Here is a 23,200-nt window from a genome sequence, read left to right as displayed (position 1 = left end):
TGTTGAGATTAAGGTCTTTGAGCTAATTCTGTGTTCTGAAATTTTCTTCCTCCCTCCCTCCTCAACCCTCAATCCCTATGAAATCAAGCAATTCAATATAAGTCATACATGTGCAGTGATGCAGAACTTCTTCCTCGAAAGTGTTTTGCTTTTTACTGCTCCCTTCCCCAATCTGCCCTTCCTTCTTTCCCCTATTCTCCCCTCCCCCCCATCTCCTTCCCCTCCCACTTTCCCTTAGGGCAAAAATATATTACTGTACCCACTTGAGTAGTTATGTTATTCCCTCTTTGAGCCAATTCTGATGATAGTAAGGTTCACTCACTCCCCCACTCCTTCCCCCTTCCATAAGCTTTTTCTTGTTTCCTTCATGTGAACTACCTCTCCCCGGTCCACCTCTCCCCTTCCCCCTCCCCCAGTGCATTCCTCCTACCCCTCAACCCTATTTTAAAGATGTCATCATGGGTTAGCTAGGCGGTACAGTGGACAAAGCACCAGCCCTGGACCCAGGAAGCCCCAAGCCCAAATCTGGCCCCAGACATGACACCCCACCCTGCTTGCCACACAAAGAACAAGGATAAACAAAAAAATAAATGCTTTACAGATATCATCCCTTTATATTCAGTTCAGACCTGTGTCCTCTAAGTGTATTCCTTTCAGCTACCCTAATACTGAGAAAATTATTATGAGTTCGAAGTATTATCTTTCCATGTAGGAATGTAAACAGTTTAATCTTTAATATTCCTCATGATTTCTTTTTCCTGTTTAACTTTTTATGCTTCTCTACGGTCTTGTGTTGGAAAGTCAAATTTTCTATTCAGTTCAGGTCTTTTGATCACAAATGCCTGAAAGTCCTCTTTTTCATTGAAGTCCCATTTTTTCCTCTGAAAGATTATACCCAGTTTTTCTGGGTACATGATTCTTGGCTGTAGACCCAGTAGTGGCATAGAATTATCAAAGACATGTATAACTGGAAAAGGAGTCCAGTCATAAACTGAGAATAATTTGTCCTTAGAGGAATGTCTCCAGTATGTTTTGTAAATATTCTAGGGCAGACTTATGGAAGAACTTGAATAAAACAATCACACAGATTAAGGTACCCTAGATCATTTCTGATATGCCCTGGTAGAAGGAATACCTAGACCAATGAGATCAGATCTATTAAACTACCAAGGTCAAATTGTACAGGCAATAGATAATTGCTCTAACTGTTCAAAAAGAGATCAGTTTAGGTTAGGGTAGTCAGCATTGGCTTTACAGTGATGGGATTTGAGCTGATTCTTGGATAGCTAGGATTTCTTTTTATCACTGTTTTAAAATTAAATGTTTTATTTGAAACCTTATTAAAATCAGTACAAGCAGTTCTTTCTTAGTATCTATTTACATTTACATTAATTAACTGTAAATATGTATAAAGTATCATTAACACTTTTATAGTCATATTCATTAAGCCTTCAGGAATTCTTTGTCTATTCATTCTCTCTCTCCCTTTTTTTTTTGGGTGAGGCAATGGGGGTTAAGTGACTTGCCCAGGGTCATACAGCTAGTAAGTGTCAAGGGTCTGAGCTCAGATTTGAACTCAGGTCCTACTGAATCCAGGGCTCTTCCACTCTGCCACCTAGCTGTCCCCTGTCTATTCATTCTCAATCTTAATAGTATTTTATTTTATTTTTCCAGTTACATATAAAGATGGTTTTCAACATTTGTTTTTATAAGATTTTGAGTTCCAAATTTTTCTGCTTGCCTCCTCTCTCCCCTCCCCAAGACAGCAGCCAATCTGATATAGGTTATGTATATACAATCATATTAAACATATCACATTTGTCCATTCATTCTCATTCACTTTGCCTCCTATGTTTGTAGTTAGTGGGTACTCCATTCTTCTGTTTGGGCTTTTTGGGGGTTTTGCATTATTTCTTTTTTTTTTTTTTTTTGTGGGGGGCAATGAGGGTTAAGTGACTTGCCCAGGGTCACACAGCTAGTAAGTGTAAAGTGTCTGAGGCCGGATTTGAACTCAGGTACTCCTGAATCCAAGGCCGGTGCTTTATCCACTGCGCCATCTAGCTGCCCCGCATTATTTCTTAAATGGCTTTCCAGATTTCTTTTTATTCTTCATAATTGTCCATTTCAGTTGCTTTATTGTATTCTGTTACATTAAACACATTATTTAGCCAATCCCCTGTTGTTGTTACTGTTAGGTTACTTTCAGTTTTTTGAAATTACATTTGATACTGCTAGGAAATCTTATATGGAAAGATCTTTAAAAATACTTTCAGGGTATATTCCTAAGAATAGACTTATTGGGTCAAAAGGTATCATTGTTTTTTGGGAACTTTTGATGTGTTAACAGATTGCTCTCCAAAAAGATTTTGCAAATTTGCAAGATATACCAGTGGTAAACTAATATATCTGTGTTTCCACAATCCCACCATTATTGAGCTATATTGCTTTTTGCAATTTTTGCAAAATCGATACTTTTGAAGATTGTGTGTCCAAGTTGTTTTAATTTTTGCCTCTTTATTAGTGATGCTGAACACTTTTCAGTTTAATGATTTGTGTTTCATCCTTTGAAAATTAGTCATGTTCTTTGACTGTTTATCCATTTTGGACTGGGAATTATCACACTGACTTGGACAGATAGCATTTATATTGGTAAAGAGGAGGGAGAGGGTATTCCAGTTTGGTTTAAGTGTTAAGAACTGAACTACAATAGTATCTTTGTGATATGGTAAGGAAATTATTTTGACTGGACCATGGTGAGTAGTTGAAGGTACAGGAAAACTAGTTTGGGATCAGATTATAAAGGGCATTAAATGCCAAACTACTGAGTTTATACTTCTTTCAAAATGCAATTGGTCTGTTAAATTTACTTGATATTTGGTACTGAGTGAAAGCTTCTTTGGCTAACCCTACAAGTGAGATTATCCCAGCTAGTAAGGGTCAAGTGTCCGAGTCTGAATTTGAACTCAGGTCTTCCTGACTCCAGGGCTGGTGCTCTACCACTGTGCCACCTAGTTGCCCCAGAACTGGCATTTTGGAGTTTATCAAATACTATGCCACTTTTTTTTTTGCTTCTGTATGTTATGTATCTAAGTTGTTCCATTGATCAAGATACGTTTTTTTTAAGCTAGTACCAAATATTTAGATGATTTTGTCTTTGTAGTATAGTTTGAGATGTAGTACTATTAAGCATCTGGGTTTTGGTTTTTTGTTTGTTTGGGGTTTTTTTGGGTGGGGCAATGAGGGTTAAGTGACTTGCCCAGGGTCACACAGCTAGTAAGTGTCAAGTGTCTGAGGCTGGATTTGAATTCAGCTTCTTCCAAATCCAGGGCCTGTGCTTTACCTGCTGCGCCACCTAGCTGCCCCATATCCTGTTCTTTCTTATTATTTTTTTAATAATTTCTTTAGAGATTCTTGTCCTTTGTTTCAACCTGGTGAGTTCTGTATTTTTTCCCTCTAGCTTTATAAAATAATTCTCTCATAGTTTGATATTGGTACCTCCTAGAAGTTTAAAATCTTTCAGTCATCTTTGACCCTTCTTACTCATCTTCATATCCAGTCATTTGCCAAATTTTGTTAATTATGCCTTCATTTCTCAATTTCATATGTCACTCTGCCTTCCCTACCCAGCAAGTCATTCCTTATAACAAAAAGGAAAAGGAAAAAAGGCAGCCCAGAACCAACCAATAAACCATATTTGGTACTATATGCAATATTTCTGTAGTTCTCCACCTATCCAAAGAAAAGAAGGAGCTGCATTTTCTTACCTGTTCTCCAGAGTCAATTTGAGTTCTCAGTCATAATTACCCAGTGTTCAGGTCCTTTTTTGTTAGTTCTTTCCATTTACATTATTGTAATCATTCTGTATAATGTTTTCCTGGTCTTATTACTTTCATTTTTGTCAATCCACATAAATCTTATTATGTTTCTCCTATTATTTCTGATGTAATATACCATTACATTTGTGTACTATAATTTTTTTTAGCTATTCTCCAATCAGTGGGGATCTATGTTGTTTTCATTTCTTTACCACCACAAAAAGTACTGCTATGAATATTTTGCTGTATATGGAAACTTTCTTTTGTCGTTAACCTCCTTGAGGCATCTATAGCAGTAGGATTTCTGGCCAAAGTGTATGGATTTTTTTGTCAGGAAGTAGGGAATTTAGAAGAAGAGAATTCAGGAAGTGAACAAGTGGCTATTGGTGTTAGAGAATAGGATTTGGCTGTTAACATCTTAACCAAAGATAGATCTAGTAAGAACCAGAAAGAAAAGAGTTGCACACAGACTTGCTCATTTGAGAAAAGTGCCTAGATATAACGACTGAATAGGATGCCATGGAAAATGATAGATGTGATATAGAAATACAAATTGCACTGGAGGGGTCTACAAAACAAATGAAAAGAAAAGCTGGATTGATATTCATCACCTCAGATGTTTGTACAACATTGTGCAGGATATTGATAGTAATGAAATTGAGATCTTAACATCAATAAATAAACACAGTCTCATAGATATCACCTAGATCTACTTATACCATTTTTTTTTTTTTTGGTGAGGCAATTGGGGTTAAGTGACTTGCCCAGGGTCACACAGCTAGTAAGTGTTAAGTGTCTGAGGCTGGATTTGAACTCAGGGTCTCCTGACTCCAGGGCTGGTGCTCTATCCACTGAGCCACCTAGCCGCCCCGACTTAAACCATTTTTGAAAGAAAAAAGAACAGTTAGCTAGACTGGACAGTGAATTAGCACTGTATATTGAATGAATTTCACAGAGGAGGTATCATTTGAATTGGCTTTCTTGGTTTGCTTTACCAATAATTGTGCTTTTCATAAGATGGAGGAAGTTAACAGAAGTCTTACTCAAATCCTGACTTAGATGAGCAAGGAAGAACTGGTAGATGAAGTAGAAATGTTGGAAACATTGGTGGAAAGAATATATAACATCTTAGAATTCATGCTAGCTGAGGAGAGAACACTAGATATAGTATCATATGTAACCTGGACTTGAGGAGATGTAGATTGTGAAAAGTTTGGTACAAAGCTAAGTATGATTTCATGGAGGCTCAAGGAGCAAAGTCAGTCAACTTAAGAGGAATAGGAAATGTTGAAGAACAAAGTTTTTAAAATAATTTTTTAAATCAGTAAAACTATTGTCTTCCTATTCCTCCCCCTCTCCCACCAAAAAAAAAAAAAGAAAAACAAAACTCTTGTAACAAACATGCATAGTTAAGCAGATAAACTGCTCACATTCTCCAAGTCCAAAAAATATTTCTCATTCTGCACCCTGAGTTCATTACCTTTCTGTCGTGCTTCTTTGTTGGTCATTGACCTAACTAGAGTTTAAAAATGAAAATTTAATGATATGTGTGATTAATTCCAATGAATAAGATGAGTAGACACCTAAGACACCCATTTGACTTATAGGGAACTCACTGATCACAGAATTAAAAGAACATGTACAAAAAATGGAATCAAGACTGTATGACTAGGGGCAGCTAGGTGGCACAGTGGATAAAGCACCAGCCCTGGATTCAGGAGGACCTAAGTTCAAATCTGGCCTCAGACACTTGACACTAACTAGCCGTGTGACCCTGGGTAAGTCACTTAACCCTCATTGCCCCACAAAAAACCAAAAAAAAAAACCCCAAAACAAAAACTAACGCTGTATGACTAAAGATAAATACAAAGGAATAGCATAGTTCTGTAAGAACAGTGAATGTAGGCTGCTTGTCAGCAGTGTTGTAGAGAACTGATGTTTCAGACAGGAAATTTTATTAAATGATCTTTTGAGTTTCATCTTATAACAGTAGTGCTACTTTTATGCAGATTGTGAAATATTAAATGTTTTGTTGCTCTCGCATTTAAGTGTGTTCTGGAGACGTTCTCTTACATAGGCATGATATGAGGTCTGTCAATATAACCCTCTTTGCTATGATTTTTTTGGGGGTGGGATTTTGTTTTGATTTTGTTTTTTTTGCGGGGCAATGAGGGTTAAGTGATTTGCCCAGGGTCACACAGCTAGTAAGTGTCAAGTGTCTGAGGCCGGATTTGAACTCAGGTCGTCCTGAATCCAGGGCCAGTGCTTTATCCACTGCACCACCTAACTGCCCCCTGGGTGGGATTTTAATATTTAAACAGTTCAAGAAAGTTCTTTTCCCTAATATTGATCTCTTTTTATATGTAGGTCACACTGTACTAGTTTTTTCTAAAGCTAAGGCCTGCAATTTTAGTATTTGTCTTTGCTAAAAGGTGAGAAATATTTTAGAAAAAGGAGAGCCTTTTCAGTGTATCTTTGTAAAATTAAAGACTACTTTGAAAATGAGAGGTTTTTTATTTAACAACAAATAAAGCACATACTGAAAATGCCACAGAAGTTAATATTTGGTAGTTGAACAGCAGAACAGGTTATAAAAAGTCTTTAAGAATAAAGTTGCTTATACTGTCATTGCCTAAATTCATCTATATGATGCTATGGGTAATGAAAAAAAAGATAATCTGGTGAGGAAATGAAAATTGCACAGGAGACATGATGGCTAGGAGTAGTGACTAGAGGAGAATTTTGGGTAAAGGAAAAGAATGGCTCCCAGTATGCTTCCTTTAAAGTTTACTCTTCTGTTACTTATTTTGTGTCTTTCTTTTTCAGAAACACCATTTCATTTCACTTTGCCTAAGGAAGATGATGTTATCCCACCATTGACCAACACAACCCCACCTTTGATTGGGCATCTTAAATTAGGTCCAAGGAGACACAGTACTCCTATTGGTGAGTGATATAAAAATGACACTCTTTGAGCTAGAAACTCTGAGGTGTTATCCTTTATAAAAAGGATATCCTTAGGACCATCTAAGGAATTGGGACTAGGTTATATCATTTATTCTTCTTGCTTCAAGAAGAATATGACTGACTGCAGATCTTCATATGCTTATTCTAATCACATTGGGGAATCTCTGTTGACAGTTTCTAGTTTCTTACATTTTGATAATTTTTTTTTTGCCTTTTAGACAATATATAGGGTGGACCAAAAGTCATGAAGGGGTTTCATTATTTAATAACTCCTTTTTAAAATTATAATACCATAGCACCATATATAGTATATGTATATGCATATGTATATTAAATGAATTTACATTATAAGTGAAAAATAAAATCTCATAAATGGCAAAAAATGAAGAAAAATAATTTTCAAAGAGTTATTAAAACATCATGACTTGGCTCACCCTGTATATTTTTATAGTAGAAATTGATTGTGCTTGATTTTTTTTGCAGAAGATAATCAGGGTGTGGAGGGGAGTCAACCACAAAAAAAATATTGATGTAAGCTTCTTGAGGGCAGAAAACTGTTTTTGTCTTTTAATTCCCAGAGGTTAGCAGAGGGCCGGGCACATAGTAAGTGCTTCATAAATGCTTTTTTCATTCATTCATTGTTTGAATAAGCAAACTACTTTGTGTAGAACACTGGAGAAAAGGGAAATTTAAAATGAGCATCAGAAAAGGAGGGAGGGCAATTTACCATACTTTCTGAAAAGAGATAATCTAGGTTTTAGGTAGGGACATAAAACTCATAGAAGATGCCTTCTTGTGCAACACCATGTACAAATCATACTTCTTGACAGGCAAGAATATTTAGGTAGTTCCCCCCTCTTCAGCAGTTCAGTAGTGTTCTACATTAATCTATTTGTTTTCTCTAGTCAGTGCTGGGAGGTAACTGTCATGCCGTCTGGAGTTTCCTGCTACCTATGCCTGATGCTGGCAGATGTGGGTTGGCTGAGGGCTCATGCAGCATCCTAAATCCAGATGTGGAAGTGGAACTGAATCCTGTTGCTCCTCTTAAGACCAGGTGTCAATTATAGCGTGTAGTTGTGGATATTTGTGACAGGATCTCTTCTAGGTACAACTACTTGGATCTTGCAAAAACCTGTGGAATTATAGAGGCAAACTAATGACCCTGAGATGCTGTATTTAATGTTTGTGCTTTAGTGGTTTTTTTTTCTTCCTCCTCCTTCCTTTCTTTCAGTTGTGGACAGCTATTCAGAGAGCCCCTTAGCAACCAGTGATGTCATGGCTGAAAGTTCTATGGCGTCCAATGATGTTACTGTTGAGAGTGAAAAGGGGGATTCCAGAGCTGTCCCAGAAGTGGATGAAAAGTTGTGTCTGAAAATGAAATTGGTCAGCCCTGAGACTGAGGCGAGTGAAGAGTCCTTGCAATTTAGTTTGGAAAGTAAGTTATCTTTTTATGCATATCTGGGTAAGCTATGACAAGCTTTTAATCTCTTGTTTGTATTACTACACCTGAGTAATATATCTTAGTATTCCCTCTTTCTTTTAAATTTTTATTGGTGCTTTTTGTTTTTATATCATATTCCTTTCTTAGTATATCCTTCTCCTTTCACTGTAAGCATACCCTATATAAAAAATTTAAAAAAGAAATTGAAAAAGTTCAGCAAAACTTACCAGCACATTGATCATCTCTAACAGTATAAGCATATATCATACTCATAGTTCCCCACATTTTCAGTGAAGGGAGGGTGAGGCAGGCTCTCTTTTTTTCCTAAGCAATGTGAACAATAGAAAGATTGGCTAGTATAAATGAATTTGGGGGAGGTGACTTGTGTTGGGCTGAATTTTCTGATTATTGAAGCATAGGGTATGCTTTCTATACTGAATTTTCATACATTCCTTTGATTTTTGGGGGGAAAGCGATAGCTGCATAATTAAGCAATAATATGATAGAAGTACTAAGTATTCTTGACTATTCAGTAAAAAGCTCCCTAGTTGTTTGATAGTGAACCTGATATAATAGAATTTGAATAAACTTGAGCCATAATACCCATGTAGGATGATGTAGGACCATCATAAAATTAGCATGGAACCCTTCAAGGAGAAAAGACAACATTTTCCTTTGAGACCACAAGGGAATTGAATGAGGAATGTAGAGTTCTAGGTCAAGAGTAAATCAGAATGGGACATATTGGAACTAAGGAACTGTAATGAAATAGGATAATTTAGGATCACTTAGTATGGGACTAGATAGTTTGCTTCTCGTTTACCTTGTCCTTTTGTCTTTGTGTAATCTCTTTTCTTTTGTTAGGATTTTTTTTTTTAAACTAGAAAACATATTTTTCTGATCAGGTGTGGAGATAAGGGGCACTGGGGAAGCAGATACTAGAAATGAGTACCAGGATAGAGTGGCATTAGAAAAAGGAGGTGGTTAGGGCTTAGGGACAGCAAATCTCTGAACCCTTCGAAAGTTACAGGATCATAGGATTCAGAGCCAAGAGGTACTGTGGGCATCATTTGTACATCTCTCCTTTTACAGAAAAGGAAACTAAGGGCTATAGAGATGAAATGGTTTTCCACACTGGTAATTAGTAGCAAAGCTGGAATTTGAATCCAGGCCTTCTGCCTCTAAATCTAGTGCTGTTCCTTGTTTGTTTGTTTAAATTGTGAACTTAACAGACTAATTAATGTTAGTTACTAATACAAAGAAGAGAACAAGGATTGTGTTTGAAATTGTGAATCTTGATTATGTACAGAGGTAGAGGAAGTTTGGAGAGTCCAAACAAACACACCCCAATAACCTAGTATAGCAGGTGGGAAATGAGATGTCTGTCCTGTCCCCTCTCCTTAAATCAGATGGTCAAAGCTACTGATGAGGTTTGAGTGACCAGATTGATTGGCTCTTGCAAGATGATGAGATTTTTCAATGATGAACTTACTGGGGGTATGCTAGAGAAGTCAGAGAAGTACAAAACAGTGCACTCAGATGCCTGATAGTGCTATACATTGGATCACATCGTTTTCCATATTGGCTTGACAACTTCACAGTTTCACCAACAGTGCATTAATGTTCCTGTTCTTCCACAGCCCTTCTAAAAATTGTCATTTTCCTTTTTTTGGGTTATCTTTGTCAGTCTGAAAGGTATGAAACAGAACTTCAGAGTTGTTTTAACTTGCACTTTTCTTACTATTAGAAATGTCTATGATTGTGGATAGCCTGGATTTCTCTGTTTGCAAGCTGCTTCTTCATAACATTTGACCATTTATCTACTGGGAAATGACTCTTGTTTTATTTTTATCCCAATTTTCTATATAGCTTAGATATTAGAACTTCTTCAGAAAAATTTACTGCAGAGATTCTTCCCGCCCCCGCCCCCCCAAATCAGCTTTTTGTTCTGGTTCTACTTGCATTGCTTTCATTTGTGCAAAACCTTTTCAATTTTATATAATACAAACTTTCCATTTTACTTTTTGTAATCATTTCTGTCTGTTGTTTGGTCAAGAACTTTTCCCCTTCCCCCTAGTTATGAATGTACCTTATTACCTGCTTCTCTGATTTGTTTAATATAACCTTTTATGTTTAGGTTCTTCATCCATTTGGATCATGTTATGAAATATGGTGTGAAATCTTTAATTTCTCTCATTTTGCTTTCCGTTATTTCTAACAGTTATAGAATATTGAGTCATTAACCAAGTAGTGTTTTTAGGTGTATCAAACATTGTACTAATTACTGTATTCAGTTTCTTCTAGATTATAGTGCTATTCCCACTATATTGTGCCCTTGGAGGCACATGCCTTGAGCTGGGGTCTGTGTACCAGGGAAGTTTATAGAAGTGAAAGGCAAAAGTTTTGAGGCCAAAGAAAAGTCTCTTGATTATTCCACCTAACTGTGCAGAAGAGCTGGTGCCTTATGATTCTGACTGCAGTTCACTGAAGTCTGAGCCCAGGGCTGAAATCAAGGGGCAAAATGATATAATTGCACCTTGGCTCTACTGCCTATTACTCTTTTTGGGTTTTTTTGGGCAGGGCAATGAGGGATAAGTGACTTGTCCAGGGTCACACAGCTAGTAAGTGTCAAGTGTCTGAGGCCGGATTTGAACTCAGGTCCTCCTGAATCCAGGGCCGGTGCTTTATCTACTGCGCCACCTAGCTGCCCCTGCCTATTACTCTTAACTGCAAAATAAGAGTGTGAGACTAAGATGATCCCTAAGATCTCTTCCTGCTCTAACTCTATGATCCTTTACATCATTTAATTCAGTAAACATTTATTAAGTGCCTAATATGTTTCAGACACTATGCTAAGCATTAGGGATACAAAAAGAGGCTAAAGACAGTCTCTGCCCTTAAGGAGCTTACAGTCTAATGGGGCATACAACAAGTAAACAGATAGATAGATAGATAAACAGACAGACAGCTCTATCTATCTATCTCTCTCTCTCTCTCTCTCTATCTATCTATCTATCTATCTATCTATCTATCTATCTATCTAATCTATCCATCCATCCATCCATCCATCCATCTGAGATCATAGTAATTGGAACACAGGTTAAGTCAGACTCCATGAATGTTTGTATCTTGAATATAAACAATGAAAAAATAAAACTGATAATTGGTAATTAATCTCTGCTACTCCTTAGATTTTTCAGCTGAAATTGGAATTATTCAAACTACTTTTGGAGTTGCTTATACTTTAAAATTTTTTTTAATTTGTGGAATAAAACAAGCATTTCCATAACATAGTATAATAAGATGATTGTGAACAAAACCACAAATCTCTTAATATACTACTGTTCCCTTTAAATAATGTAATAAAGTTACTATGTAATTTTTTTCCTTTTTTTTTCCCCCTTCACTCCCCCACCCTAGAGATGGCTACCATTAGACACAAATACACATGTGTAAAATAATTTTGTACATACTTCTCTTTCTCAGTTCTTTCTCTGGATTCAGATAGTGTCTTCATATGTCTTTTGTAGTTAGTTAATTTGGATATTTATAATAGTCAACTTATTTGCTCAAAGTTCTTAAAACAATATAGCTGTTACTGTAAACTACATTCTCTTGGTTCTTGTCATTTTTGCTCTTCATTATTTTGTGCAAATCTATCCATGTTTTTCTAAGATTATTGAGCTCATCATTTCTTATAGCACAGTAGTATTCCATAACAATCATACACCATAACTTGTTTGCCCATTCCTTAGTTAATGGACATCCCTGCAATTTCCAATTCTTTGCCACCACAAAGGGAGCTGCTATAAATATTTTAGAACATAAAAGTTTTTTTCCTTTTTCCCTAATCATTTTTGGAAATAGACCTGGTAGTGGAATTGCTGGGTCAAAGGGTATAGGCAATTTAATAAGTCTTTGTGTACAATTCCAAATTGCTCTCCAAAATGGTTGGATCAGTTCACAATTTCATCAACAATGAATTAATGTCCCAATTTTTCTATATCCCCTCCAACATTTGTTGCTTTATCCTTCAATCATTTTAGCCATTCTGATAGGTCTAAAATGATATCTCCTGGTTGTTTTAATTTGCATCTCTCTAATCAATAATGATTTAGAGCATTTTTTATATGACTATAAATGGTTTTGATTTATTATTCTTGGGGACTTTGATTTCTATGTGGATGATTTGTATGTTATCATGACTACCTTAACAGTTATGAGACTTATTTTATGGAGAGGTAGAATGGAATAGCTAGGTCTCTGAACTTGGAGTCAGGAATTTAATTAGGAAGACCTGTATCTGAATCCTACCCTAGACACTAGCTGGGTGACCTTATCCATGTCATGCAGCCTTTTTGAGCCTCAGTTTCTTCATCTGTGCTGGTTAGTTTTGATGATCAAGTGAGATAATATTTGTGATGTGCTTTTCAAGCTTTAAAACATAAATATTATCATTGTAGTTATTCAATTTATCTTCATCTAGATCTGAGGTTCTTAAATTGTTTTGTGTCACGGACTCTTGGCCGTTTGAAGCTCATGGAGACTTGAAAAAATACTTTAAAATACACAAAATAAAATTAATTACAAAGGAAACCAATTTTATTGAAATACAGTTATTTATCTGTCTTTAAAGTTAAATTGAATTTGAAAAATTTAACTTTTAAAAGGTAAATTAAAATAAATATAAACATTATAAATAAATATAAATAAGATTAAAATAAATATTTAACTTTTAAAAGGTAATTTTAAAAAACATTAACAAACTCCAAGTTAAAGACCCCTGATTTAGAGAGCTATGTAGGTGACAGTTTAGAACAGTGATTCAGGGGGTTAATTTTCATTGTTAAATGATACTGCTAAATAATTTCATATAATATTTTTGGCTATGCCTACTTAACCCACTGAAATGGTTTAGTCTGGATATTGATTGTTGGGAATGGGTAATACTTGTATTGTTAAACATAGTTAATGATTTTTTTCTTTCTGTTCCTATTTTTTATCCCACTTTCTATTCCTTTCTGCTGCAGAATGGGGGAAGAAAGAGTAGAAAAATAAAGAGAAGCTTTTTAGGTATGACACTAACTGAATTCTTTCTCTATTTTTTCCCCTTCCCTCCTTGCCTGTGTTTTTGTTCAGAGCCTGTAAGTGGTGAAAGGAAAAATGGATCTACTGCTGTTGCTGAGTCTGTTGCCAGGTAACCAGAGCTTGTTGCTATGCAGAGCAGTCTCATACAGAGCCACTGGTAATGAAGGAAAAGATGATTTATCAATAGTAGAAAAAAACAAAAATGAAACCCAGAATGAGGGATTAGTAGGAGGAAAGATTGAATAAGTCTCAGCTTTTTTCATTAATACTCTCATAAGACCAGTATTTTGTCTGCTAATTCTTGACTAAAATGTTGACAAAAACAATTTAAAAAAATACTCCACTAATCCTATTAGAATCCTCATCTGAACCTCTAGTCTTGGTGGGGCTGTAATGTGTGGTAGGAGATAGTTGGAAGGTCTTATGTAGGATAGTTATGGACTTTGTCCCTCAGGGATTTCAACTGTTAGCCATTATATAAGATCATTTCTAGTCAGTGTCCCAAACTAACTGCTGTTTTATGGTATATAATTATTAATCTTCTTGTTATTGTTAGCCATTATATAAGATCATTCTTGTTAGTGTCCCAAACTGATTGCTGTGTTGTGGTATATTATGTTGTTGTTGTAGTGGTGGTGGTGTAATGTTTTATTGTTGTTTCTTGCTATAATACCTTGAGTGAGTGTATCTCTAGGTTCAAGCCTGTGTAGTTGAATTTTGCCACCTGGTGGCTAAGAGAGGGTATAAAAGTCTCATGCTACAGATTATTAATAAAACATTAAATTCCAGTAGTTCTCCTTAAAGCATGGCTGAAAGGTCCCAATTCCTTTGATATGATCCTAGCCTACTTCTTGTTTACTTCATATTCTGGAAAAAAGAATCATCTCCCTGGATTGTAAATGAAGTTAATGTTTTTGGGTGAGGTTTATATGTTACTTTTGAGGCTTCTGCTAAATACCCATTATAAATATATAGCCTTACCAGTAGGGGGAAAACATTTTTTTGCTATATAGTTTTTGCATTATTGTATTCCAGATATTGCTTATTGTTGGTCTGCATGTGCAATTGAATTTACTTCTAAGGTTAGAGAAAACCTTAGAGTGTGGGAGAAAGGAGAGATCCTGCAAAGCTAGGGTGGGAGTGTGTAAAAAAGGAAGAGATGGGAATGAAGTCAAGTAATTGTTAATGGTATGTGTTACTGATATATATGTTTATCTTGTTTTAAAAGCAAATGCAGGGGGCAGCTAGGTGGCGCAGTGGATAAAGCACCGGCCCTGAATTCAGGAGTTCCTGAGTTCAAATCCGGCCTCAGACACTTGACACTTAATAGCTGTGTGACCTTGGGCAAGTCACTTAACCCCCACTGCCCCGCAAAAACAAAACAAAACAAAACAAAAGCAAATACAGGGGCAGCTAGGTGGCACAGTGCATAAAGCACGGGACCTGGATTCAGGAGGATCTGAATTCGAATCCGCCCTCAGACACTTAACACTAGCTGTGTGGTCCTGGGCAAGTCACTTAACCCTTATTGCTCTGCAAAAACAAAAGACAACAAAAAAGGAAATGCAAACAGATGACAATATTGATATATAGAAAAAGATCCATTGCGGGAGAGAATCTCTTTATTTTGTTTGTTTGGGCTTTTTTTTGGTGGGGCAGTGAGGGTTAAGCGACTTGCCTAGGGTCACACAGCTAGTAAGTGTCAAGTGTCTAGGACTGGAGAATCTCTTTGCAAATAGATTTAACACAGGAATACTTTAGCTCCTCTTTTTTTTTTGTTTTGCTTCCATGTTTCTGTACATGATAACTTTCATAAGGTTATGTTTGGAAGAAGACTCACTCTTTCTTCTGCTTATAGATGGAGGAGTGTTGTCATTTCTGTACTTTTTTTTTTTTTTTTTTTTGCGGGGCAGTGAGGGTTAAGTGACTTGCCCAGAGTCACATAGCTAGTAAGTGTCAAGTGTCTGAAGCCAGATTTGAACTCAGGTACTCCTGAATCCAGGGCTGGTACTTTATCCACTTCGCCACCTAGCTGCCCCCATTTCTGTACATTTTTAAGATTATACAGTCCCAGTAAGAGACAAATCAGGCAGAAGTATAGAAGTATGGTGATAGCATGGGACTAGGCATTGTTTGATTACGTTGTTGTTGCTGATGATTTTCCTCATGATTTTCTTATGCTGCATTAGAAATATAAGAAAGCTACATCCTGGATCAAGGGAATAATTATGGGAGAAGGAATGTAAAGAAAGAATTATTTACTTGCAATGCCTGAGAGATATTTCTAATACATCGCATAGTGTCTGACATATAGTAGGCACTTAATAAATATTTGTTGCTTTTTTTTTTTTTTGGTGGGGCAATGAGGGTTGAGTGACTTGACCAGAGTCATACAGCTAGTAAGTGTCAAGTGTCTTGAGGCTGGATTTGAACTCAGGTCCTCCTGAATACAGGGCCAGGGCTTTATCCACTGCGCCACCTAGCTTCCTCTTGTTGCTTGATTGAAAGGTATTTCTTCTATCCAAACAAATGGAGAATTATTGCTTTACTTTATCATCTTTAGTTCACAGAAGACAGTGTCTGTGTTTAGCCGTGTATGTGAAGTACGGCAGGATGATGAGGCCAAAGGCCATGATCTCCCATCAAATCTTATCAGGTAAGCATTATTTTCGTAGTATCTTTGCTCCTATATTAAATCATAAATTGACTGCTGCCAGAAGCTGTTATGTTCTTTCTTTATGGTTTCCAATTTAGCTTTTCACTTGAGGATGGCTTATTCAAGCCAGACTGAATTGTGTTTATTTAAAAAGTGATCTTTGAAAAAGAAATGGCCCTTTCTCCTGCCCATGGCCTTTACTTCTAATCCCATCTTTTGTTCTGTCTTTGCCAGAAGGTGGCATCCTCAATCTTCCCTTTTCTGTTGAATATTCAGCCTCTCCCTATTTATTTGTTCCTTCTCTTTTGCTTTTAAACATGTTTAAACCTCCCTCACCACATTCTTAAAAAAAGCTTTCAATAGACTCTACCATCCCTCAAGATTTCATCCTATATCTTTCCTTTCTTAGTGAAATTTAAAAAGCTGTCTATACTTGGCACCTTGATTTTCTCTCTTCTCTTCAACCCTTTGAAATCTGACTTTTGATGTCATCACTCAAATAAAACTGCTCTTTCTGAAGTTAGCAATAATCTCCTACTTGCCAAATCTGATGGTCTTTCTATCCTTATCCTTGACCTCTGCTGAATTTGACACTTTTGACCACCGTCTTCTCTTAGATACTATGTCCTCTATGGGTTTTCATGATTCTTCTGGTTCTCCTCCCACCTGTGTGACCACTCTTCTTTCCTGGCTTCTCATCTGTATTATGCTCATTAATTATTTTTCCCAAGGTTCTGTCCTGGGTCCTTTTTTTCTTCTCCTTGTATACTTTTCTCTTGGTAACTTCATTAACTTCCATGAGTGTAACTATCCATGTATAGATGACTGCCTGAACTACATATCCAGCCCCAGTCTTTCCCCTGAGTTTCAGTCCCATGTCACCAGTTATATATTTGGCATTTCAGTTGAAGATGTCTCATTGACATCTTAAATTCATTGTCTAAAACTGGATTATCTTTCTCCCCAAACTGATCCCCCTCTTCCAAAATTTGAAGACATTACCATCTTTTCCGTCTGCTAGGTCTATAATTGCAGCACTAGTCTAAACTTTCTTACTTTCTTTCACCTCACATATCCAAAGGATTGTCAGATCTTGCCATTTCTATTGCCACATCTCTTGAATCTGACTCCTCTTTCCTCATGTAGCTACCACTTATATTACCACTGAAGGCCCTCCTTATCTCTTCCCTAAATTATTGCAACAGCCTTCTCTGTGGCTTACATTTTTCTCCATTCCTGTATATATTATACACTGATGCCAAAGTAATTAATGTGTAATTCCCATACTCTTTCTTTCTTTCTCTCTTTCTTTCTTTCTTTCTTTCTTTCTTTCTTTCTTTCTGTCTGTCTGTCTGTCTGTCTGTCTGTCTGTCTGTCTGTCTGTCTTTCTTTTTTGGTGAGGCATTTGGGGTTAAGTGCCTTGCTCAGGATCACACAGCTAGTAAATGTCAAGTGTCTGAGATTTGAACTCAGGTCCTCATGACTCCAGGGCTGGTACTCTATCCACTATGCCATCCTAGCTGCGCTCTTCCCTTACTTTTTCAAGTCTCTTGCCTCTTTATTACATGTAATTTTTATTGCATCATTATTTGAGAAGGATGCATTTACTATTTCTGCCTTTCTACATTTGACTGTGAGGTTTTTGTGCCCTAATACATGGTCAGTTTTTGAGTATGTGCCATGTACCTCTGAGAAAAAGGTATATTCCTTTCTAGCCCCATTCAGTTTTCTCCAAATAGCTATCATATCTAACTTTTCTAATATTCTCTTCCCTTCTTTAACTTCTTTCTTATTTATTTTGTGGTTAGATTTATCTAATTCTGAGAGGAGAAGGTTCAGATCTTCCACTAGTATAGTTTTGCTGTCTATTTCCTCTTGTAACTCATTTAACTTCTCCCCTACGAATTTGGATGCTATACCACTTGGTGCATACGTGTTTAGTATTGACATTACTTCATCATCTCTCATACCTTTTAGCAAGATGTAGTTTCCTTCCTTATCTCTTTTAATTAGATCTATTTTTGCTTTTGCTTTGTCTGAGATAAGAATTGCTACCCCTGCTTTTTTTTGGTAGGGCAATGAGGGTTAAGTGACTTGCTCAGGGTCACACAGCTAGTAAGTGTCAAGTGTCTGAGGCCGGATTTGTACTCTTTTTCCCTTCTTTCACCTTATTCCTCTTGACCAGTGTTTTGCTTCTGACCACTGCCTCCCTCAATCTGCCCTCCCTTCTATCAATACCACTCTTTTCCCCTTCCCCTTTTGTTTCCTTAAAAAGTAAGCTAAGTTTGGGGCAGCTAGGTGGCACAGTGAATAAAGCACCAGCCCTGGATTCAGGAGTACCTGAGTTCAAATCTGGCCCCAGACACTTGACACATACTAGCTGTGTGACCCTGGGCAAGTCACTTAAACCCCATTGCCCTGCCCCCCCCCCCCAAATAAATAAATAAGCTAAGTTCCTTTATACAAATGGGAGTGTATTTTATTCCCTCCCTGAACCAAATCTGATGAGAGTAAGGTTGAAACAATGCTCACCCCTCCCTTCTTTCCCTCTATTGTAATGGGTTCTTTTTGTGCCTCTTCATATGATATAATTAACCTCATTCCACCTCCCCCTTCTTCTCCTCCCCCTAGTTTTCTTTTATTCTGTCCCTTAAGTTTCTTTATATCATCACATCAAAGTCAGTTTAGTAACAATACCTTAACAGAGATACAGATCCCAAGAGTTAAAAGTTTTGTTGGGTAGTTGATTATGGGTTGTAATCCAAGCTCCTTTGCCTTCCTGAATATCATATTCCAAGTCCTGTGATCCTTTAATGTTGAAGCTTCCAGGTGCTGTGCAATCCTGACCGTGGCTCCATGATATTTAAATGATTTCATTCTGGCAGCTTGGAGTATTTTCCCCTTCACCTGATAATTCTGGAGTTTGCCTATAATATTGAAGTTTTCCTTTTGGGCTCTCTTTCAGTAGGTGATTGGTGGATTCTTTCAATGATGATTTTTATCCTCTGATTCGACAATTTCAGAGCAGTTCTCCTTGATAATTTCATGGAATATGGTGTCTAAACTCTTTACTTGATCATGGCTTTCAGGTAGTCCAATAATTCTCAGATTATCTCTCCTGGATCTATTTTCCAGGTCAGTTGTTTTTCCAATGAGGTATTTCACATTTTCTTTTATTTTTTCGGGCTTTTGATTCTGCTCGACTGATTCTTGGTGTCTCATGGAGTTATTAGCTTCCATCTGCCCAGTTTTAATATTTAAGGCATTATTTTCCTCAGTAAGCTTTTGTAGCTCTTTTTCCATTTGGCTATTTTTTTCTCCCATTTGGCCATTTTTTTTCCTCTCATTTGGCCAATTGTATTTTTTAAGGAATTGTTTTCCTCAGTAATTTTTGTGCTTCTTTTTGTAGTGTAACTCTTGTTTCTTTTTCCATTTTTCCTTCTATCTCTTTTTTGGGGGGGGGGGTGAGGCAGTTGGGGTTAAGTGACTTGCCCAAGGTCACACAGCTAGTAAGTGTTAAGTGTCTGAGATTGGATTCAAACTCAGGTCCTCCTGACTCCAGGGCCGGTGCTCTATCCACTGTGCCACCTAGCTGCCCCCTCATTTGGTTTTTAAAAGCCTTTTTGAGCTGTTCAAAGAAGGCTTTTTGGTCTTGAGACAAGAGCATCTTCTCACTTGAGTCTTCACTTGTAGGCATTTTGACCAACTCATCTGAGTTTGAGTCTTGGTCTTCAACCTTTCACCATAGAAGCTGTCAATGGTAAGGGTCCTTTTTTGTTTCTTGTTCATGTTGTAGCCTATTTTTAAACTTATAAAGTTGAAATCTGTTCCTGGGGCACAGGGTTCACTGTTGCAAGCTTCTTACTGCTCTCAGCTGCCAAACTTTCAGCTGTGTCGAGTTGCAGCAGTGTTGAGCTGCCCACTGAGCCCACCTGTGCTGAGCTGAGCTGCCAGCTGAACGGAGTAGTACTGAGTTATCCTCCCCTTTCATCCAGGTGAGACAGACCTTTCCTGAAGTCTTCTAAATTATCTCAAGTAGGAGGATTGTGTCTCTCTTTTTGGAGGTTCTGTAGTTCCAGAATCTCTTTTTTTTTTTTTATTTAAAAATTTTTTAAATTTTTTTCAGGGCAATGAGGGTTAAGTGACTTTCCCAGGGTCACACAGCTAGTAAGTGTCAAGTGTTTGAGGACACATTTGAACTCAGGTCCTCCTGAATCCAAGGCCAGTGTTTTATCCACTGTACCACCTAGCTGCGCCCCCAGAATCTCTTTAGAGGCTTGATTTAATGTTGTTTTTGAGGGAAATACAGGAAAGCTCAGGCAACTTCCTAGCTTCTACCTGCCATCTTGGCTCCTCCCCTGGAACCTCAAGTCTCTTTCCTCTAAGAACAAATATAAACTCCTGTTTGGTTTTTAAAGCCCTTTACAACCTGTTCCTAATAGGTCTTTCTAACTTCAGTGGGCATCATTCCCCCTTCCTGTACTCTATATGACATTTCATCTCCCATCTCTGTGCCTTTACATTGGACATTCTTCATGTCTGGAATGCATTCTCTCCTCACCTTTGTCTCAGAGAGTCCTTCTCTTTCTTTAAGATGCAGCTCAAGCATTACTTTCTGCATGAAACTTTTTCTAATCTCCCCAAGTACTAGTTCTCTCTTTCCCAAACCTTCTATTTAGTTATTTTTATATATTTGTATTTATTCACTTTATACTTATGCTTGCATACTTACATGCATAGAGTATCCCAGAAGTTTTAGTGAAGTTTTAAGCTTTAATAGCAAAGATTTTTGAGACAGCCTGTATTGTCCTCCCTTTAGAAGGTAAACTTTTTGTGAGGAGGAATTGTTTTATCCTTTATACTGATATCCTCATTGCCCAATATAATGTATAGCTTGTAGTGATGCTACAAGATAAATGCTTCTTGGTTGTTGATAAGTTGCTGAGACAGTTTTCCGAACATTTGTATACATATAGAACATTTGTATTGTTAATCTTGCTGTCAAAAAGCCCTATTCATTCTGATGGTGATTCAGTGTGTACAAAGTTTTTTCAATATTGTGGAACTTTAAATTTCCACATATAGATGATTTAACTTAACACTATACCTTTAAAGTGTATATAAAGCAACCGGCACAATGACACAACTCATATGTATCATCATCCTATGTCTGTTGGCAGCATAAGTGGTAGCTCATGCCTCTGTCAAGATTTGACAGACACTAACTCTTTTTTGGTCTGGTTTGCCCATATCATATTATATAATCACTAAAGTGCATTCAGTGTCAGTTAGAGTGGGTCTAAGTGTTAGTGAATTGCTTTCATTTTGATTTGATTTGAACTTTGTTTTCATTGAAAAGGACAGATATATTTGTATGGGAGTTGTACTCAAACAAATTCAATAATTTTGGGTATTTACATCATTCTCCTATCTTCAAGATGGTCTTGTGCTTTCCCAAGAAGGTAAACTTCATAGTTTGGAAAACTTTGATCTGTAACTGTATCTGAGAACTTGTGTCCTGATCAGGTAGCCAGTAAATAATGCCTAATCTACTCTTAGGTAAAATCAGACTCCTTGGCCCATTGTTATTCTATATGGTTCTTACAATCTGCCTTGCTAGCTGTCATAGATGTCCATTATCCATTCTTTTATCTATCCTGGCTGCTAACCCCTATAAATAGTATCTACTTCTTTGAAGTTCTTTTTTTAAAATCAAAAATTTTTTTTTTCAGTCAGGAAAAATCCCCTCCTGTTTCCCTTCTCATCCTTCCCCCACTCCTTTTGAGAATAAAATTAAAACAAAATCCTCATTAAAAATGTGTACCAGGGGCAGCTAGGTGGCGCAGTGAATAGAGCACCAGCCCTGGAGTCAGGAGCACCTGAGTTCAAATCCGGCCTCAGACACTTGACACTTACTAACTGTGTGACCCTGGGCAAGTCACTTAATCCCCATTGCCCCGCAAAAAAAAAGTGTACCAAAGCAAAATAAATGTTCACATTAGGCACGCCCATGGGGGAAGGGAGGGGAGAGAGAGAGAATCTGTGTTTCATTGTGCATTCAGTCTTTTATCTGTTTATCAGCATATGGACAGTGTGTTTCATTATTAGTCCTCTGGAATTGTCTTGATTATTACATTAATCAGAAATTTTCCCAATTACATATAAAAATAATTTTTAACATTCATTTAAAAAAAAATTTGAGTTCCAATTTCTTTCCCTCTCTTTCCCCCCATTGAGGAGGCAAGCAATTTGATATAGCTTATATATGTTCAGTCATGCAAAATATATTTCTGTATTAGTCATGTTGTAAAAGAAAACAGACCAAAAGAAAGCAAGAAAAATAAAGTTTGAAAAAAGTATGCTTTGATCTGCATTCAGACTCCATCAATTCTTTCTCTGGAGGTGGAAAGCATTTTCATCATAAGTCCTTAGGAATTGCCTTGGATCATTGTATTGTTGAAAATGGCTAAGTCATTCATAGTCGATCATTGTACAGTATTGCTGTTACTGTGTACAATGTTCTACTGGTTCTGTTCATTTCACTTTGCATCAGTTCATATAAGTTTTCCCAGGTTTTTCTGACAGCGTCCTGCTTCACTGGGTTAAAAAAAAGGAAAAATAAGACTCTTATAACAAATATGCCTATTATAACAAATATGCCTAGACAAACAAAACAAATTCCCATACTGACCATGGACAAAAATGTGTGTCCCATTCAGCATGTTTTGTCCATCACCTCTCGGTTTTGAAGAAAGTAGCATTTTTAATCATTGGTCTTCTGGAGTGATATTTGATTACTGTGTTAATCAGAGTTCTTCAGTCTTTGAAACTTATTCTTCTATAATGTTGTTATAGTATATTATAGTATAAAATGTTTTCCTAGGTTCTTTTCACTTCACTCTGCATGAGTTCATTCAAGTCTTACCTGGTTTCATTGAAACTGTTCCTTTTATTATTTTTTATGGCACAATATAGTTCCATTATGTTCATATATTATAATTTGTTAAAGCTATTCTCCAGTTTATAGGTATCCCCTTAGTTTACAGTTCTTTGCTGCCACAAAAAGAACAGCATTCATGACAAAGGATGGGAAGTATAATATAGGCAAATAACACAGATTAAAAAGAGGACAGTCAAATGATTGTGGAATCCTCTAGAAGTAGCAAAGAATTAGACATCGAGGGAATACCTGATAATTGGGGAATAGCTAACAAGTTGTGGCATACTATAAAA

The 23,200-nt window shown here is 36.9% G+C and overlaps 1 protein-coding gene across 2 annotated transcripts in view; it reads left to right on the top strand.

Annotated features, from left to right (window-relative positions):
* Window positions 1–23,200, top strand: part of TP53BP1 (tumor protein p53 binding protein 1) — a 111,786-nt gene that overhangs the window by 44,314 nt on the left and 44,272 nt on the right. The window contains exons 13-16 of one of the 2 annotated variants that reach the window (XM_043989199.1): window positions 6,642–6,761; window positions 8,014–8,217; window positions 13,363–13,420; window positions 15,875–15,967. In XM_043989199.1, the coding sequence (XP_043845134.1) occupies window positions 6,642–6,761; window positions 8,014–8,217; window positions 13,363–13,420; window positions 15,875–15,967 (475 nt within the window). Of the gene's footprint in view, window positions 1–6,641; window positions 6,762–7,713; window positions 7,837–8,013; window positions 8,218–13,362; window positions 13,421–15,874; window positions 15,968–23,200 lie in introns of those variants that run through there. The other variant, XM_043989198.1, reaches the window with a different exon arrangement.

The sequence above is a fragment of the Dromiciops gliroides genome, chromosome 2 (genome assembly GCF_019393635.1).
Source record: "Dromiciops gliroides isolate mDroGli1 chromosome 2, mDroGli1.pri, whole genome shotgun sequence".
Classification (NCBI taxonomy): domain Eukaryota; kingdom Metazoa; phylum Chordata; class Mammalia; order Microbiotheria; family Microbiotheriidae; genus Dromiciops; species Dromiciops gliroides.
The sequence above is the reverse complement of the archived record's forward strand: the minus strand, read 5'-3'. Positions and strand labels throughout refer to the sequence as shown.